The sequence below is a fragment of the Nyctereutes procyonoides genome, unplaced genomic scaffold (assembly GCF_905146905.1).
Source record: "Nyctereutes procyonoides isolate TBG_1078 unplaced genomic scaffold, NYPRO_anot_genome, whole genome shotgun sequence".
Classification (NCBI taxonomy): domain Eukaryota; kingdom Metazoa; phylum Chordata; class Mammalia; order Carnivora; family Canidae; genus Nyctereutes; species Nyctereutes procyonoides.
The window spans coordinates 17,565,879-17,586,766 of record NW_026575128.1 but is presented as its reverse complement, the minus strand read 5'-3'; the positions used below and the strand labels follow the sequence as shown (position 1 = coordinate 17,586,766).

Below are 20,888 nucleotides of genomic sequence, written 5' to 3'. Positions count from 1 at the left end.
AAGAACTAAGTCAATCAAAAATGGGGCAAAAAATTAGAACTGACATTTCTTCAAAGAAGATTTATGAATGGCCAGTTACATGAAGGGATGCTTAATATAAGTGATTAGGAAAATGCAAATCAAAACCATAGTGAGCTACTACTTTATAATGTCTAAGTTATCATAAAAGAAAAAAAAAGAAAGAAAGAAAAAAAGAGACAGGAAAGGAGGGAATAGCAAGTGTGGCTGGGATGCAGAGAATTTGAAACTCTAATAACTGCTGGTGGCATTATAAAATAGTATAACAACTTTGGAACACAGTCCAGAAATTCTTCGAGAGAGTTATCACAGGACGCCTGGGTGGTTCAGGGGTTGAGCGTCTGCCTTTGGCTCAGGTCGTGATCCCAGGGTCCTGGGATCGAGTCCCACGTCTGGCTCCATGCAGGGAGCTTCTCCCTCTGCCTGTGTCTCTGTGTCTCTCTCTGTGTCTCTCATGAATAAATAAATAAAATCTTAAAAAAAAATAAGCCACCCAGCCTGTGGTGTTTTGTTATGGCCACCTATGCAGACTAGTACACATCCAGGAGAAATGAATGTCTATGTTTGCACAAAAATGTGTACATGAATATTCATAACCTCATTATTCATATCAGCCAAAAAAATGGGAACAGCTTAAATGTCTATGAGTTAATGAATGTGTAAACAAAATATGGCATATCCATACAGTTGAATATTATTTGACTATAAGAGGAATAAAATACTCTTCGCTGCTATAACATGGATGAATTGTTTGTGGATGGACATTATGCTAAGTAGAAGCAGCCAGCTACTAAAAGCCAAGCAGTGCATAATCCCACTTTTTTGAAATGCCCAGAATAGGCAAAACTCATAGGGATAGGGATAGAAAGTAAATTAGTGGTTTCCCAGGGATGAAGGGAGAGGGGAGTAGGGAGTGACTGCTAATTGGTATGGGATTTCTTTTTGAGGTTATGAAAATATTGTAAAATTATTAGTGGTAATAGTTGCACAGTTATGTGAATAAACTAAAAACACTGAATTGTCTACTTTTAAAGGGTGAATTTTATGGTATGTAAACTGTATTTCAATCAAGTTGTTACAAAACAAAACAAAAAAAGTTAGAAAAGTTTATTTCCATCACTGGGTTGTGTCTCTCTGAGGACAGGAAAGGATTATTGCTAAAATGGATTATTCCAAAGGCTAGTACTGTATACCAGGATAGAATTTTTATATTCCTTATTCTTTTTAATACACATATCTTTCGATTGTAAATGTGTGAGAATATTCAAAAGAGATTTATCTATCTTGAATATAAAATTTTTTCAGCAAAGCAATGATAATTATACTTGTGTTATAACATGACTTATTGCCATCTAATATTCAGTTTGGTTGATTTGCATCAAGGGGGGTTTTGTAAAGAAAAGGAATGTGGATGTGATTTCAGTCTGTGTTATTGTGGAGTTTAGAAGTCCCTAATTTTTTTTTTTAAGAGAAGGAATGGGGGAGAGAGAGGAACTTTAGTAGACTCCACACCCAGTACAGAGCCTGATGTGGGGCTGGATCTCACAACCCTGAGATCATGACCTGAGCCGAAATCAAGAGTCAGACACTTTACTGATTGAGCCACACAGGTGTCCCATAGGGGTCCCTAAATTTGAACGCAGTGGTTCCCAGAACTCTCTCTGTATTAACTTCCTGGGGAGCTTTGCAGAATATTTGGGGGTGCCTACACCCCACCCCAAAATCTGAGTCAATTAGTTGAGAACCACTGCTTGAGCAGAGGTAGGGGTCTTTAGAACTACACGGGGTTGTGATTACTGGGAGCCCACAGAGAATCTGTTGTAAATTGTGGCTTTCCAACTTTAGTGTGTATAACTCACGGGGATGAAATGCACATTCTATTTCAATAGGCCTGAGACTGAGATCCTACCTTCTAAGAAGATTGCCAGTGATGCCTAGGGAATGATCCCCAAATCAGATTTTCAGTGATTAAGGTTGTACATTTGAAAATGTGCAGGAGTGAAAGCATGGTTAGTAAGAAGAACACGAAATAAACGAGTTACATTATTTGATGAGAGGATTGATGAGGAGAAGGAAGCAGATAATTTCTTAAGACCTTGACTTTCATCTTGGTGAGGCTCTTCCATTGATTTATCATTGAATGGTTGGCCCAACCACGTTAGGTTGACCTCACATTTTTCTAGAAGTTTTTTCATTTTCATCAGAAGGACATATAAAATATAGATTGTTTTGGAGTGTGCATAATTTCTTTAGATATTGTCCTGACTGTCAATAGGGTGACAAGGGTGTTAAAAATCCAGTGAGGAAATATGAACAAATGTATTTTCTTTATTTAAATCAACAATATTGACATTTTTGTTCTAAGCGTGATGTTGGGTTCTAGAACTATAGAAATTAATAAGGCATAGGCCCTGCTCTTAAAAAACTAACCGTCTGTGAAGGATGGGAGGCATGTAGGACAGATCTGTGAACAGCTAACTATAACACAAGAAGAAAATGAACCACGTGTTCAGTAGAAGAACACACAACGTGCTATGGAAGAGGCAGTTAATTTCACCTGGGGAAACGCTTCATCGATGACCTGGTATTTAGAATTTTGAAATGCCTCCTTCAAAATGTTCATGTTTATTTTCTAGTTTCTCAACTGTTCACTGACAGGAGACTCACGGCATTGATCTCATCTGGGAATAACACACATCACGGACCAATTTTTAGGAACCTCCCAGAATTTTCTTCAAGGCAGCCTTCATTTCTTTATTCCGGAGGCTGTAGATCATGGGGTTGAAAAAAGGGGTCAAAACTGAGTAGAATAGAGTCGTGAACTTCTGCATTCCCTCTGCTTGTCCTGACCCTGGGCTCACATATGTCATCATGACGGAACCATAGAATAGAAACACGACAGCCAGATGCGAGCAGCAGGTAGAAAAGGCCTTCTTCCGGCCGGCTCTGGAGGGCACCTGCACTACAGCCCGCACCACCAGGCTGTAGGAGCCAATTATGTACAGGAAGGTGGCAAAGATGAGGAGGGAACTCATGGTGCCACAGATGAGAACAGTCCCTGGGATTGGGACACAGGCTGAAGCCAAGGTCAGCAGAGGACCCAGGTCACACAGAAAGTCATCAATTGCATTCGGGCCGCAAAACGGTAGCTGGGTCACGAGTATCACGGGGATCAGAAACCAGAGAAAACCATAGACCCAGCAAAAGATGACCAGACGGATGCAGAACTTAATAGTCATGACAGTGGGATAGTGCAGGGGGCGGCAGATGGCAAGGAAGCGGTCATAGGCCATGATGGACAGAAACAAGCATTCGGTTGTGCCCAGGGAGAAGAAGAAGTACAACTGGAGCAGGCACCGAGCGAAGGAAATGGTTTTGGTCTGGGAGAGGAGATTGGCCAGCATGTTGGGCACATCGGAGTTGACGTAGCAGATCTCTAGGAAGGAGAAGTTGGCCAGCAGGACATACATCGGGGTGTGAAGTCGGCGGTCCCCGTGCACCGCACACACGATGGCCGTGTTTCCAAGGAGCGTCAGCGTGTAGGTCACAAAGAATATAGAGAAGAGGAGGAACTGGACTTCCCGGCGGCAAGGGAAGCCCAGGAGGACGAAGTCCTGCCCACTGCGGGAAGCGTTTCTGGCCTCTGAGGTCATTGCCCTCGAGCCCGCGAGGCTCGCAGCAGAGGCTACACGTGCCAGCTGCTCCCCAGGAGACCACACACTGTCCTGATCATCGGGGGAGGGGCCTGGACCCAGGGGCCCCCATTCCTAGGCTTCCCCTGGCTGGGGCTCCCCGGGGTGCCAGGGCATGAGCTTGGACATATTACAGTTCTGGCTTTGCTTCTGCCCCAGGAGAGGACTTCCGCTCTGAGACCAGGTTCCTTTCTCTGTAAAATATGGATAATCACACTTCCACAGCAAGGGGGACATAAAAATTGCATAAAATCATGTACCCAAGCACAGTTTAAAAATCATAGAATGCTGCAGAAACATAAGCTGCTGTAAAGCATCCAGGACTGGTTATGCTAGATGCCATACCCCTCTGTTAGCTTTATAAATTACACTGATCGCAAAGTGCGAAAGAATATTTTTCCTTGCGGAATTTTAGCCATGTGACGGGCTAAGTCCGGGTCGTATGTGTGTGTTCGTGTGTGAGCACACGTACACGCGTATAAGGAAGAGGTGCTTCTCAGTCCTCTCAGGCCACACTGAAAGCAGCTCCCTTGCAGGCTTCTTTTTAAGACTTTTTTCCCTATCAAACACACCAGAGCTCCACTTTTTTTCTTAATGGACTGTGTTCTTTGGTGAGGTCACCGTTGCAGCCTTAAGTGACAGGGTCATTTTCCTAATGGTTACACTGTGCTTTGTATTAAGGCCACACCTACTTTTGAACCTGTGAAACCTCCCCCATGGTCCCTACCCATGGCTGGCTCTTCTGTGGGATTTCCTGAGGAATGAGGATCAGTCTGTACGCAAGCGATCGTAACAGGGAAGCACCAACAAATACCACTTCAAAGTAGGCAGACTTCTGGAAACCCGCGCCCTTTCTCCCTCTGGTATTCCTGGATTTTGTGCTTTATTCAGCCCTGGAGAAAGCCTGACTCTTTTTTTTTTTGGATACAGGGGAAAAGATGGAGGCTTATCTAAATTTTAGGCCTTAACCTAGGCCAAGCTGAACCCAGAAGATTTTTGGAATATGGGTGTATCATCCTTGTTTCGCCTTTTTTCTCCTTTCCCACTCAAATGCTCTATTCACCTTTTCTTAACAACACCAGTTCTCTGGGGGAAAATCCAGTAAACTCCTGCATGAACCAAACCCCCAACATCTGTGAAGACTTTAGTAATTTTCGCTTTTTCCGTGTTCTGTACGCAAGGGCACGTGAACAGGTGGCTCACACGTCAAGTGTGTAGACCCAGGATGAGTCGCAGGCACACAGGCCCCTTTTATTTTGCTCACTGTAACCCCAGGGGCATACAGACACCTAGAACACTACATTCTAAGGAGGCACCTCAACCTTTAAGCTGTGAGGTTTTGGGTTTTTTTTTGTTGTTGTTGTTGTTGTTTTGTTTTATGCCATGTGATTGGGGAAGTGCTGACCGCTCTCCTGATGTGTGTAGGCCCGAGGTAGGACATCAATGTGAGGAACACTTGGTTCAGTCCTATTTCTGGACTCAGAGTTTGGGGCTGGGGAGGAGGGGTGCCGGCTCCCCTTCTGGTGTGATTGGGAGCGGTAGTTCGGACTTTGCAGTTGAAGCTCCAGGATAGGACAAGCCAACCGCAGGTGAAGCTTCACCTCACTGAGCTTCACCTCAACCAGGTGAGGGAGAAAGTCATTAAGCAGCAGGCAGTGGATGGCTTCATTTCCAAGGAGCTTCACAGGAGGCGCCTTACCCCTGGGGAGGGTACCTCGAAAGGGATTTGCTTGAATAAGTTAACCCTTGTGTCTAACATGCAGCTTCCTGGGGAGGCTTTCTTCAGTACCCGATCGGGGCCCCCTGGGGCAGGGATCCTTGCCTCCATTCCATATATGAAGAAATAAGGACTCAAGGAGATTAAATGCCTGAGATCTCAAACCAGGAGGCGACACAGTCAGGATGTGGGGCATACCTTTTGGCTCCTATTTTACTGTCACTATTTTGACAGACCTTCAAGGTAGATATATCCAGAACGTCCCTCATCCCAGGGAAAAAAGTGCATCAAATTAATAAAATAACTGTCACAGACTTCACCGCGTCATCTGAGGGGAGAGAGGTGGTGTCTCCCAAGCTCCCCTCAAATTATACCACTTAGGTGCAATTGTGTTTTGTGACTTTTATTTTTCATTTCTAGGTGGCTCTCTCTCTCTCTCCTCTTTTCTAATAAGTTAAAAGGCATACAAATACCAAATACCGTACTAAGAACGCTAGTTATTTTACTCTTACCTGACTTTTTTGATATACAATGTTCAGCTCCTGTAAGGAGATAGGTTTGTACATTTATACAAAATTAAGATAGATAAAGAAGTTATGAGAGTAAATGTTTTAAAAAAGAGAAGGTACTGAGCTACGATAGTGAAGAGACATGTAAGGGGGCTACAGGCATGCTTCTTTGCAGTTTGGCGTGTTATAATTCTATTTGTGACAGCCTTTGATTTATTAACAGCCTTTTATTATTTAAATCTTTTTCACCAAGTTGGATAATGTTATTCCCCTTTGACCTTGCCTGCTGAGTGTCTGTACTCAGCTGTCCTCGTAGCACGAGGGACGACTGGGTCCATGTGCCATGTGCTAGGAATTCACCTAAGTGAGTAGCTGCATTCTATTTTTTTGGGCTAATGTGTGGCTCATATTCACTGGCCTCAGAGATATCCGGGGTCAGCATGGGAGCTCCAAAGCCGCACTTGCTTACTGATCTGACCTGCTGAATCCTGGAGCTGGAGACCTCAGAAGCTCCTGAGTGGCCTCCTGCTGGCCTCCAGCACCCGTCCATCCTGCTGCCTGCTGGCTGGCCACCTGACTTGCAGACTCTGACCAAGAGCTCGATGGACGGCAGAGCAGCTTTCATTTTTGAAGGCTGCCATGAACTTCCTTTTCTCTTACGTTCTGAGTCACATTCCCACCTTGATTTACCCTCCCGGGCTTGTCTACTTCTGCCTCGGGTAGGGAGGCCAACACTTCCTACGTGCCCATCACATGCCCCAGTCATCAGGACCTGGACCCTGCGCTGCCCTCCCTGATCTTTACCAACCACAGAAGTAACAACTGAGCCACAGGAAGGCAGCAAGCGCCCGTCCTGGGCAGATCTGTATTCCTTCCTTACATTATACCAATGCTCAGCATGAATCCCACAGCAGCACTCAAAAATACTTGAGGCAGAGACTCACGTCCTCTTTGAATCTTCTCAATGTGTCCTAACCACTCCTGGTTCCTTGAACCAATGTGACGGGATTCCCAGCGTGCTCACCATCCTGCTTGTCTTTTGATCGTTCATACCTTTCAGAAGATGTGATCTTGGGACACCTGGTGGCTCAGCACTGGAGCGTCTACCTTCAGCCCAAGGCATGATCCCGGGGTCTTGGGATCGAGTCCCACATCTCCCTCTGCCTGGGTCTCTGCCTCTCTCTCTGTGTCTCTCATGAATAAATAAATAAAAATATTTTTTTGAAAAAAGATGTGATCTTACTAAAACTGAGCACAGTACCCTTCATGTTAGGTGATTGACATGGGGCACAGTGGCCATAATCGCTTTTGCTCCAGAAGCTCATGCAGACTTAAGTTGACATTAGCTTTTTTGGGCAGTGACTTTATATTTTTGACTTTTATTGAATTTCATTTTACCAAAGTCCTTAGAGTTTGTTCACAAGACCTTCTTTTAAGCAAGATTGGCCCCATCTGACACTGTGCTAGGAATTCACCTAAGTGAGTTTTCAAAATGAGGGAGGTTAATTATTGAATTTTACCAAGTATTTCAGTCAATTAAAATCTTATGACTATCAATACTAGCTTTTTTTAATTTTTATTGCCTATAAATTGGATAGAATTTCTCATGTTTCACCTATGTCTGATTAAAATATTAGGTAGAACATGAGAAAATGCTTTTTCCTGTCACTTAAAACTTTTTCTAGGTTAGCATCTATTATTATCAACAACTGTTGATAATAGCAGTATTAACTTTTTGACTGCTATCATGTGTTTAGGTCACTTTCTATTAACTGTCATTTTGCTACCATTTATTGCACATTTATGTGCTGGTACAATCCTTTCAAGCTTATTTTCTAATGTTCATTTGGTTTTATAGCTAATTGCTGACCTGAATGATTTCAAAAATACAACACAATTTTACTAAGTGCCTACTGAATTCTTGTATAATTTTCAATGCATAGGATGTTTTGGGATATGTATTTAAATTCCTGCATGGTGAAATGTCTTAAAAATTGGAAATATTCTTTTCAATAAAATTAAGGGGCATTTAATGAAGTGGACATGAATGTAATAAAGAAGTGTAATAAAGTGTAAAGTGTAATAAAGAAGTGGATATGAGTGTAAATTGTGGAAGTTAGTTTCCCACATTTCTAGATGAAGGTTGGTAATTTAAAGTTGAAAAAGATAATTTTTCTTTCGTTTTTTATTTTTTATTATTTTATTATTTTTTATTTTTTTCTTTCACTTTTTAAATTAGCATAGGTAAATATTCATGATAGCAGTGCTGGTGAAGGTACAATGAAATGGCACTCAGAAGAACTGCTGGAGGGAAAATAAACTTGTAATATATATTTTTTTCTGGCAAGCAATTTGGGGATACCTAGAGCTTTTAAAACTTCTATATCCATTAAACAAAAATCAGAGTTGCAGAAAAAATTAATACGTTGATCATAGCAGTGCAGAAGAATTTCTGGGGATCATTAAAATACGGATTCTCAGAAGGAATGGATGGGTCTTGAGATCCTAAGATTTTAATAACAGAGAATCTGAATCGCTGTGTTATAGACCCCACACTAATGTAACACCATATAGCTAATGTAACACAAGGTAACTAATGTTGGCTGTACACAAAGGAAAAAATTTTAACAAAAGCAATAAGGTAATGCTGATTCTTTGAGTAGTAAAGATTTACAGAGTTCTTCATATTTTTTAGAGTTGTGTAGCAAGGGTTTATGTAGTTCTTTACATACATTTCTTTAAAGAAAGTAAATAATACAAAGGGACAGAAAAATTCCTGTAAAGAAATAACAATGGTAACTTTTTCAAGGTCAAATGTTAGGTTACGTGGTTTTTTTTCTTTATACATGTTAATATTTCTTAAAATTTCTATGAGTATCGTCTATCACTTATAATCTGAAAAATAATTATCATAGAATATTGTTTTTGAAGGTATTTACCCTTCTGGTCTTCTAAACCCTGCTTGAGTACTTTTTATGAACTTTACTGTTCCTGGGACATTCCAAGGTTCTAGGAAAACCACGGTCTGTGTCATGTTTGACTTGCCATCTCAGGTCTCATCCCCACTCACTTGCTACTTGGATTTAAACCCACTGAAGAAAATAGAACACCAATAAAAAATAAATTTATTATTATTAAAAAAAATAAACCCACTGAAGTCAGTGTATGTGCCAGGGTCGAGGAGAAAGGAAAGATTTCCAACAGGACACTCGGTGGCTGCATTTTACTTCTGGTGACCAATATCATTTCATAAACCTAGAGCAGGGATTAGAAGTTAAGGCAAAAAAAAAAATCAAGTGCAACCTTAGGAAAAATGATAACCCTCAACTTCTGGAGAGGATTTATGTTTACTCTTTTCTCATTAGAAAGAGTCCTAGCTTATCCTCCGTCTACTTTTCTCCCTTAAAAGAAACAAAAAGGAAAATGGATATTACCTTCCATTTCAGATTTTACTTTTCTTCAGTAAATTTTATGGAGAATGCTGTAGTTTAGAATAAAGGTCCCAGAAACCATGGCAATAGTAGAACAGAATAAATGAAGGCAATTAAATTACCTTTTCTCTTTTGCCTTTCCGGTTGACAGCCTTTGAAAGTAACGGTTTCTTCTTCAACTAGAAGCTATGAAGGTACTTTCTCTGGCTCAGATTTCCACACTCAAAATAGAACATATTTTTCTCTATCCCACATTCATGCTATACGGGCACCTGCCCTTTGTTGAAGCAGCTGATGCAAGATCTGATTGATTAGCAGACAGGGCTGCAGATAAGCCTTTTCCCAGGGCTCTGAGTTCTGTCCCTTGTGCTTTCACTTTCAGTGCATTGGGGCAAAATTTTTTTTTTTGAAGTTGGAAAAGATGTGGGTCCCTCCCCACCCCCCCCACCCCCCGCCACTTTTAGCAGGGATGAGAATGAAAACTTATTCTCCACTTGTCCCTGTGAAATTTTTCTTGGGCCAAAGCCAGCTTCCCTATAGGGATTCCTTGCTGAGGTTCCCTCAGCTGGATGGACATTACCCCAAGGACTTAGGTTTTGATGATTTTTTTTTCAAACATCTGATACCTTCCTTCCTTCCTTCCTTCCTTCCTTCCTTCCTTCCTTCCTTCCTTCCTTCCTTCCTTCCTTCCTTCCTTCCTTTTTCTCTTTCTTTCTTTCTCTTTCTTTATCTCTTTCTTTCTTTATCTTTTTCTTATCTTTTCTCTTTCTCTTTCTTTCTCTTTCTTTCTTTCTTTCTTTCTTTCTTTCTTTCTTTCTTTCTTTCTCTTTCTTTATCTCTTTCTTTCTTTCTTTCTTTCTTTCTTTCTTTCTTCTTTCTTTCTTTCTTTTCCTTCCTTTTTCTCTTTCCTTCCTCTTTCTCTTCCTTCCTTCCTTCCTTCCTTTTCCTTCCTCTTCTCTTTCCTTCCTCTTTCTCTTCCTTCCTTCCTTCCTTCCTTCCTTCCTTTCTTTCTTTCTTTCTTTTCTTTTTCTTTCTCTCCCTCTCCCTTTCTTTTTTGCCTGTCTTTCTTTCTCTTTCTTTCTTTCGATTTTATTTATTTGACAGAGAGAGCACAAGCAGTGAGGGGGCAGAGAGAAAGGGAGAAGCAGGCTCTTTACCGAGCAGGGAGCCCAATGTGGGGTTTGATCCCAGGACTCTGGGATTATGACCTGAGCCATCCGGCACCCCTGATACTCCTTTTCTCATATTGGACCAACGAGTCTATTCCATCTATTGACACTGTCCATTTGACAAGCAATTCTAAGCCTTTTCTGGAATTAAAGGGAGACTATTTTGATCACTCATTTTTAAATTTATTGCATGAATCCAAAAGTCAGTCTGTGCCCAGAGCTGCCATTTTACTTTGCCATACAAATATTAGCAGTTAATATTTATTGAAAGCTTGCTTTGTGCCGGGTGGTTAAATGAGTACCTTTTTTTTTTTCCTCAAAGATTTAATTTTTTATTCATGAGAGACACAGAGAGAGGCAGAGACACAGGCAGAGGGAGAAGCAGGCTCCCTGCAGGGAGCCCGATGTAGGACTCTATCCCGAGACCCCGGGGTCATGCCCTGGGCTGAAGACAGGTGCTCAACTCCTGAGCCACTCAGGTGTCCCAAGAATACCTTTTCTGAATAAGTTCATTTAATTCCCATAATAACCCAATATGTTAAATATTACTATTATTTTTATTTTATAGGTGAGGCATTGAAGATTAGATAAATTAATTAATCTGTTCAAGGTTTCACAACTAATAAATGGGAATGCCAATATTTGAATTTAGTTCTCTCTGAGAGCAGAGACTGAGTTTTTAAATACTAAACTATTTACCCTGCATCTTTACTTGACAGGGAAGGAAAACAATGCTTTCTGATAACTCATCTCATGCCCAGCGCTGTGACAAAAATTCTTACCTCTAAGTTATTTTATTTAATTCTTGTAACTTTCTGTATTCCAGGTATCACTGTTGCAATTTTTAAAAATTCTGATTATCAAAGTAATATATGTTTAAACAAAAATTTGGAAGATTCAAAAAGTTTGATGGCTAAAAAATTACTTATAATTTTATCAAGTAGACATAAGTCAGGTAAAGGCTTGGCCTATTTCCTTTGCTTTATTTTGTTTTAACAATTTTTCTTTGTACATATGAGGTCATATAGCATTTACAATTTAGTATTCTGCTTATGTAAGCATTTTTTCATGTAATTAAAGCTCTTAAATACTGCATAATAGTGAATGTTATTTTTATAACATTTCGCTAGTGTATTTAGGCTATTTTGAATTTTCCAATCTTAACAATGCAATAGAAATCTTTGAGTTTAAATTTTTTAAAATTTTAGAATACTTCCCTGGAATAGATTTTTTGAGAGAGAATTATAATTTCAAAAGATATTTGTATATATCATATATAAAAGATATTATATATATATTTTTAAAAATATATATAATTCACTGCTAGCTATACATGTCATCAAATCACTTTCCAAAATATATTTTCAAAAGGTGTGTTGATAAGAATGCTATCTTATGGCATCCTTATAGGCATATGAGTGGTATTTGAAAAAATTTCTCTCTATATTGATAGAATAAAAAACATTCCTATCCCATTTTTGTAGTTGCATTTTTTTTGGTTACTACTTAAGCATTTTTCTCCAGTTTTATTGAGATATAATTGACATATAATACTATATAAGTTTCTGATAGATGGCATAATGAAATAATTTATATATATTGTGAAATGATTACCACAATGTTTAGTTAATATCTATCATATCGCATAGATACAAAAAAAAAAAAAGAAAAACTTTTCCTTGTTATGTGAACTCTTAGGATTTACTCTATTAACAACTTGTATATGTTTATAGAACATTGTTAACTATAGATATCATGTAGTACATTACATCCCTGGCATTTATCTTATAACTGGAAGTTTGTATTTTCTGGCTTTTTACAATTTCCTTTTCCCTTCCTCCCTGCCTATGGTAATCATAAATCTGATCACTTTTTCTGAGTTTTTTTTTAATATTCTACATACAAGTGAGATCATGCAGTCTGACTTAGCATGATGCCCCCAAGGTCCATCCATGTTTCTACAAATGACAGGATTCCCTTCTTTTAAATAATGGAATTATACTCCATTGTATATATATGCCACAGCTAATTATCCATTTATCCAATGAGAGACAACTTAGGTTGTTACCATGTTTTGGCTATTGTAAATAATGCTGCTTTGAACAGTGTACAGGTATCTCTTCGATATAGTGTTTTTGTTTCATTCACCTGTATTCCCAGAAATGGAATTGCTGGATCGTATGATAGTTCTATTTTTAATTTTTTGAGGAAACCCCATACTCTTAAACACAGTGGCTGTACCATTTTATGGTCCCACCAATAGTGCACGAAGTTCCCTTTTCTCTAAATCCTTGCCAGCATTTGTTATGTCTTGTCTTTTTGCTGCTGGCCATTCTGACCAGTGTGAGGTGATATACCACTGGAATTCTGATATATATTTCCCCAATGATAGGTGATGTTGAGCATCTTTTGATGTGTCTGTTGACCATCTGTATGTCTTTGGAAAAATGTCTATTCTGGTTTTTGCTATTGAGTTGTATGAGTTCTTTATATGTATTAGATACTAACTCCTTAGCAGATATATGTTTTGCAAACATTTTTCCATTCTATAGAATTTTTTCCATCCATTTTTATTATGCCGATTATTTCTTTACTCTGAAGAGCTTTTTAGTTTGATATAGTCCCACTTGTTTTTTGTTTTGTTTTGTTGCTTGTGCTTTATGTGTATATTCAAAAAGTCATTGCCAAGATCCATGTCCTTTTTTTAAAAGGAATTTTATGTTTTTAGGTCTTACATTTAAGTCTTAAATTTATTTCTTTTTTTTTATTTATGATAGTCACAGAGAGAGAGAGAGAGAGAGAGAGAGAGAGAGAGAGAGAGAGAGGCAGAGACACAGGCAGAGGGAGAAGCAGGCTCCATGCACCGGGAGCCCGACGTGGGATTCGATCCCGGGTCTCCAGGATCGCGCCCTGGGCCAAAGGCAGGCGCCAAACCGCTGCGCCACCCAGGGATCCCAGTCTTAAATTTATTTCAAGTTAATTTTTATGAGTGGTTTCATTCTTTTAAATATAAATATCCAATTTTTCCAGTGCTATTTATTGAGTAGACAATTGAAGGAATTGTCTTTTCTCCATTAAGTTGTCTTAACTTCCTTGTAAAATATTTAGTGAACCATATATGCATGGGTTTCTTTCTGGGCTTCCGAGTTTTCCATTGGTCTATGTGTCTGTTTTTATGGCAGTATCATACTATTTTTATTACTATAGTTTTATAATGTAGTTTGAAACCAGAAAATTTGATGCCTCCAAGTATATTCTTTCTCAAGATTGCTTTGGAGCTTTTAGTGGTTCCAAACAAGTTTTAGGATTGTTTTTTCTATATCTGTGAAAAATACTTTTGGAATTTTTATAGGGATCTTATTGAATTTGTAAATTGCTTTGGGTAGTATGGACATTTTAACAATATTAATCCCTCTAATCCATGAACATAGAATATCTTTCCATTTACTTGTATCTTCTTCAATTTTTTCCATCAATGTCTTATACATCAATCTTTATTCTAAAGCCTAAAATAAGGGCACCTGGGTGGCTTAGTGGTTGAGCATCTGCCTTGGCTCAGGTTGTGATCCTTGGGTCCTGAGATCAAGTCCTGCATCTGGCTTTCCACAGGGAATCTGCTCCTTTCTTTCTGTATCTCTCATGAATAAACAAATAAAATCTTAAAAAAAAAAGCCTAAAATAATGGAAACAGCTATGGTGCCATTATATTTATATCACTCCGAAAACTGCCAACCAGTTGAGTCACCAAAAGCTCAAGAAAAGGGAAAAGAGGGATACCAATTATGGAATATATTGTTTATGTCCTTATAACTTGTCTGTTGTGATAATAATTAAAAAGATGGATGGGTGACGTGCACTGAGGGGGGCACTTGACGGGATGAGCACTGGGTGTTATTCTGTATGCTGGTAAATTGAACACCAATAAAAAATAAATTTATTAAAAAAAAGGTGGAAATTGATCTGACCAAATTGTATCTGTTCTTATCTGAAACAATTGTTCTTAGAGCTGCTTTCACAGTGGATAGAGTAAAACTTTTTAGGATCTGAATATCCCTCAAGAAGTCTGAGAAGACAACAGATATAAACTTCCAGGAAGTCAGAGATTGTGCATCCAAGTTGTCTCCATCTCATGACTCCCTAGAAAGAAAGAAAGAAAGAAAGAAAGAAAGAAAGAAAGAAAGAAAGAAAGAAAGAAAAGTGTTCCCTAGAGGGCAATCAGGACATCTCCCTGATGTCCCTGTGTTCCTTTTTGGGTGGATCCTCAGGATAAAGCAAACAAGCTGGAGGGAGGGGAGACAAAGGAGATATCTTTCCCTTAAATAATAATCCTGTCAGAGCCAGAAGTACTTGAATGCTGGAAACTGATATTTTCTTCTGCAGACAGGATCCTTGGATTTCACTGGAGGTTAGATATAGCTCACTAGAGTGAGTGTGAATGAATCTCTATTTTATTCTATCTTCCACACAATAAATGGCTAATATATATGTGCTGAATGAATGGATAGATGTCTTTAGGAAGTCCCTTAATCGAGAATTTCACCACATGGTGTATCACCCATGCAAAGTGGCCAAATGGGGATGGGCTTCATGAGTTTTCTCTTTGATAAAATTCCTGTGAGAATGAACATTAATCTCTGAAAAATTCCTAACATACAGGAAAGCAAATCTTGGTGATATTTTTCACGTCTCAAACTTAAGGGTCTTATTGTCTCTTAATTTCTAAACCAGTTTTAGTCATTTGTATCATGAAAAACTCAGCCTTCCTTGACAGGTCCCATAATTTTAATAATTCCTCTGATCATATAATTTTCCTGCAGTGACAGCTTCAGTATGGTAACTTTCTGTTTCATGGTTCCCCTCCGTAATCGTTGAAATAGCTTCCCACCCTCTCCAACTCACTTTGCTGTTTTGGCTTGTAATCACAATCACATCAGTGATCAGGGTCTTTTGTATTATATAGAGCCCTTCCCTGCTTATTGTTAACTTTGCTTAAAACATGCTTATCCAGGTGGATGCTGAAAAGGATGCTGAGATGCAAGAGGGTGGGAGGAGGGTATTCCATGCTACTAGATACTATTCATGCTGGGTCCGCAAGAGAGGGGAGACGGTGTGTGTGGGGGGATGTAGTATCCTGTAGCAGGCAGAGGAGAGGATAGACCTCCTGAATATTATTATTTGATTAAGCTCTCTCTATACTTCTTTAGCTAGCAACCTATTTGGGTTAGATTGATTATGGACTTTGGAATCATGCAAACCTGGGTTCAAGTCTCATCTGTCTGATTTACTACCCTATGGCATGGGAAACTATTGAATATTTCTAAAACCTGTCATTTCTCTAGGAAAAAAAAAAGTTTTACAGTCCAGACCTAGGGACACAACTTCACTTCTGCTCTCCCAGCTTTAACCTAATCAAGGCAGTAGAGGAGAGAGCTGAGCCTGGACTTGTAAGTTTTAACTAAAATGGATTTTTTTTTTAACAGAAAGAATTTTCCTAATGGTTCATTTCAGGAAACCCACAAAAATCTGTAACAAAATCTGGAGTTGAAGTGCTTACTATGTGAAAGAGAGTGAAAACCGAATAGAAGCCAACAGGTTGGAATCAGAGAAAAAGGAAAATTATGCAGAAAATGTCAAAAGGGACTCAGTTCAAAGGGTAAGGAATAATTAAAGTAATTGGAATATTCAATTTGGGCTTCTGTGGGTCATTCTGGAATGCAGCTATAATTTTTTTTTGAGATATTCTAAGTTCCATGTGTGATTTTACATGTTTTCAAACGTTATTTAGCAGCATGGAAGTGCATTAAGCTCATATTCCTAAGACTGAAAGTGCAAAGATATTAACGTCAAAATGTTAAGTTCTTTGTTTTTTCACTAGCCTATCTATATTTAAAGTGAAAATCGAGGGAAAATGATATAAGATACATAGAAAATAAAAATGAGCAGGTGAAAACCTGTTCCAACTAAAAACTAAAGTGTGCGATATGTGATACCACTTTAAAAAATAGTAAACTGGCAAGTTTTGCAAAGGATCTGAAATGCTATCTAGCTAACTTGAATGAAGGGGACTCCACAGAGTATAATTTAAATCAAATTTAAATAATTTAAATATTCTTAAAGCATGTGCTACATTCCTTAGTTCAGACTTGGAATTGCTGAATCATCATTCAGTTATTTATGAGCTCTTTTTTATTTTATATACTTATGCTGCTAACTCAGTAGTGTAGGTTCCATATTTTACTTTCATTGCTGTTAGTTCACATCTTCTGAAATAATCTTCCCTGAGTTCAAACTTCTCTGGCACCCGTATGATATAATAGCAATTCTCAAAAGCCAAGCATTGTCTTTGTCACACTAGAATCATCTCTGGATGTAAGTCTCTAATGAAAATTAATTAATGAGCTAATATATTTATTTATGGATGTGCCTTTTTATTGTGATCTCTTAAGCTTCGATAATAATGTAGTTAAATTGGGAGAATTTATGGACCTCGTGATGCTGACTGAAATCATAGCATAGGCAATAAAATATTTCAGTGCAGCTTAAGGTCATCAAATCCTTCCTGAAGCTTATTAGCTGTGCTAGAGTTAAATGTGAGCAGTTAAGATGTATTATGATTCATCTCTATCTCTATTTTTCTCGTAGGCTAAAATAAGAAGAAAAAGCTCTGGAGAAAACATTTAATGTTATCAGTAATGTTTTTCTATTTGTCTTCCAACAGAACTATTTTGATAAAAATTCTTCATGTTGACTAAATATTAATATTGCATTTTATTTTCTATAATGCCACCTAGCTCTGATGAGAAATTGAGGTATTGTGGGGGGTAAAATAATAGGAGACTCCATATGTGGTTCTGTTTATGCCTGTGTACATGTTAGGTGAGAGAGAAGTGCGTGTTTTGCCTGGCAACAATGTCACTGCTATCATTCATGAATTCATCCTCCTGGGTTTCCTATGTACTCAAGAGGTAGAAATTCTCCTTTTTATTTTGTTCTCCATCATCTACATCTTGACTTTGTTGGGCAACAGTGCTATTATCTGTGCTGTGTGGTGGAACCAGCAACTCCATACTCCCATGTATACTTTATTGGCCAACTTCTCTTTCGTGGAGATCTGCTACATCAATTCCAATGTGCCCAACATGTTGTTCAACTTACTATCCAAGACCAAGACCATCTCCTATAACGGCTGCATCTTCCAGTTCTACATCTTCCTCTCTCTTTGTGCCACAGAACTTTTCTTCCTGGCCCTCATGGCATTTGATAGGTATGTTGCCACCTGCCATCCCCTGCATTATTCTACTATAATGACCAGGAAAATCTGTGGAACCCTGGTGTCTGCTTGCCGGGTGGGTGGCTTCCTCTGGTTGGTGACCCCAGCCATCCCTGTCTCCCAAGTTCTGTTTTGTGGTTCAAATGTCATTGATCACTACCTCTGTGATCTTGGAGCAATGCTGGCCATATCATGTGCACCTGTCCCCAAGACAACTCTGACTTGTAGCATTTTCAGTGCTGTGATAACATTTATCACTTTATTCTACATCCTTGTGTCCTACGGACTGGTCCTTCGAGCTGTGGTTCAGGTTCCCAAAGGTTCAAGTAGGAAAAAAGCCTTCTCCACATGTGCTTCCCACCTGATAGTGGTGTCCCTATTTTATGGTTCAATCATGGTAATATATGTTAGCCCAGGGGCAGCCAGTCAGCCTGGTATGCAGAAGTTCTTGACAAAGTTCTACTCAATTGCAACTCCACTTCTAAACCCTCTGATCTATAGCCTCAAGAATAGGGAGATGAAGGTTGCCCTGAGGAAAGTGATGTGTATGTAAAATTTAGAAATAATTCCTGAAAGGGAGGTGGTTTGGGGAGATAAAATTCCTTTTGAGTCCTGTAGTAAAGAATCTAGAAAAATTATACTTAAAAGTAAGAAAAGGTGTCAGATCTAGAATAAATGTGTTCACATGAGAATTCTTAAAATTCAAAGCTTGTCTCTATTCTGTATTGGTTGACTGACTGTAGGGTAGTTACTTAAATTGTTATTTGTCTGTTTTCCCAATTTTAACTGGAGATGATCTTAACAATCATGTCTACATCATATGGTGTTTGGGACTAAATGAGGTAATACATGGAAGCATTTAAAATAGTGCCTGGAGCTCAATAAATATTATATAATGTAATATAACATATTATTATCAATAACAATTATATCAAAATTTATTATTATTAGCTATTGTTGTCAAGTTAAGAGCTTCAGCAGTTTTTTTTCCTAAACTTTTAAGTGATGATCCTACTATATTTATGTGAAGGATAAAAGCGCCCATTTTTAAGGAAAAAAGTTTTGATTCTTGAAAGAAGTCTCTATAAATGCAAGTCAAAACAAGAATTATTTCTGCTTCCCCCACCCCCACATTTCTTTGCATTATGAAAATGATGACAATGATTTTTTAGACAAAGATTGATGAGGACTGCATTCTGGTTCCACCTCAGCAAATCACAACTTTCATTCCCAGTTTTTAAAAAGAACATTTTGGAGTTTTTAAATGGGGATCAAATGAGCAATCATATGTAAAAGTATTTGTAAAATGCAAACTACAGTCAAAAGACGGAAGCAGTTCAAACGTCCATCAACTGATGTACAGATCAACCAAATGTGATGTATATGTACAATGTAAAATTACTCAGCCTTACAAAGAAAGGAAATTCCGAACCATGGATGACCAACTTGTCACAAAACAACAGATACTGTATAATCCCACTTTATAAGATTCCTAGACTCATCAAATTCATAGAGACAGAAAGTAGAGGAGTTGGAGGAGGTGGAAGGGGAATTGCTGTTCAATGGAGACAAATTTTGGGGAAGATGAACAATGTTCTGGAGATGGATGGTGGTGGTGAATGCTCAACAATGTGAGTGTACTTAATGCCAAAGAATTGTACACTTAAAAAACTGTATGCAACAGTTTTGACCTGAACTTTATGACAACATAAAGGTCATGTTATGTGTATTTTACTACAGTTAAAAATAATTTTAAAATGTAAAGCACACCACCAGTGTCAGTTTTTTTATTGGGATTGTTATCAAGTTGACATTTACAGAAAGAAACCTCGGCTGCTGCAGTGTGGTCTGTGTGTGCGTTTTCTTTTCTTCTTTGATGTTGCTGTTATAGATTTTTCTCAGTAATTCAAACTACAGATGGAGTAGGATTTTTCCCTTCAAGTCACAGATCCTTCTCCACTCCCCAACTGCAGCAATGCCCTACCCTCTGGATGCTCCTTTGCTTTGCTCTTTGAGGACGAAGAATGGTTTCAAGGTAGCCACTCCCCTTTCTCAGAAGGCTGACTTCCACCTGAGGGAGTTACTTCCACCCTAGTGCATATGATTGTTAGAAACTGCATTATCACTGGGGATAAAATTAAAGAAAGGAATAATTTTGGTTCTGGGATGTCAGATCAAGCCCACCTGAGGTGTGCAAATTCTTGGCACACAAAGGAATTTGCTCAGAGGCTGCTCAGTGTTGCCTACTTTTTAGGTCTTATAGGCAGAGCCTTTCCTGTTCTATTTTAACATATAATTAATATAAAATTATTAGCCAGATATTTTATATTAATTTTTCATGCTAAGTCTTGAAAACTGGGCTGAATTTTATATTCACAGCACATCTCAGTTTGGACAAGTCACGTTTTGAGTGCCGGTAGCCACAGGTAGCTAGTGGTTACCATAATGGACAATACGGCTCTATGGCTTTTTATGTTCTCCTCTGCAATGAGAGTGAGTGTGGATGAGGTGAATTAGGGTTAGTAGATTAGAAGTTTTCAATTACTAACCTTAGATAAATGATTTACTGTGTTTATTTTCTTTGTTCTGTCTCCCTTCCTTTGTCCTCTTCCTCTAAAGGGAGATTGAACTTTAAAACAGCTTTTAGAGAGGAAGGAGTGATAAAAACCTAGAAGCAGCAAAAGAAGCAAGGAAGCTTCTTTTTGCTACCGGTAGGGTCAGGGCCATTTTGAGGAAAGTTGCACAATGGGGTTTGTACTGATGTTCTGTCTCCACAGTAGCTGTTGTAGGGGAGAGGGAGAGGAGGGTAACTTTACTAGGAGGTAGCAGAGCTTTGCTGTTCCTCCTAGTCTTGCTGATGATGGTGCGCAGGCCAGAGGATGTGTGATCTTATACATGGAACTCTGGGGCCTGCGAAAACTTCTTAAACTCTAGTCATGTTCCAAGCACCATAGTTGGTGTTGATGATCTACAGATGCACATGACAGGATCCTTGTTCTTGAGGAGTTCTTGACTTATGTGGGCACAGATCTATTAATTCCAATAAAAAATGCTGAGAGAGGAATGCATAGGACACCAGAGG

General features: G+C 38.8%; 2 protein-coding genes across 2 annotated transcripts; one reads left to right on the top strand and one right to left on the bottom strand.

The window, feature by feature from the left end:
* Nucleotides 1-2,729: 2,729 nt before the first annotated feature.
* Nucleotides 2,730-3,671, bottom strand: LOC129520800 (olfactory receptor 11H6-like). The gene has a single exon (XM_055342006.1). It carries the CDS (start codon nt 3,669-3,671, stop codon nt 2,730-2,732), a length of 942 nt encoding a protein of 313 aa, XP_055197981.1.
* A 13,734-nt stretch (nt 3,672-17,405) lies between these two features.
* LOC129520607 (olfactory receptor 11G2-like) lies at nt 17,406-18,359 on the top strand. The gene has a single exon (XM_055341710.1). The coding sequence runs from the start codon at nt 17,406-17,408 to the stop codon at nt 18,357-18,359; it is 954 nt and encodes a 317-aa protein (XP_055197685.1).
* Nucleotides 18,360-20,888: the final 2,529 nt, after the last annotated feature.

Excerpts from the sequence above, each read along its gene's own strand:
- LOC129520800 (XM_055342006.1), bottom strand. The coding sequence starts at position 3,671 with ATGACCTCAGAGGCCAGAAACGCTTCCCGCAGTGGGCAGGACTTCGTC.
- LOC129520607 (XM_055341710.1), top strand. The coding sequence starts at position 17,406 with ATGTTAGGTGAGAGAGAAGTGCGTGTTTTGCCTGGCAACAATGTCACT.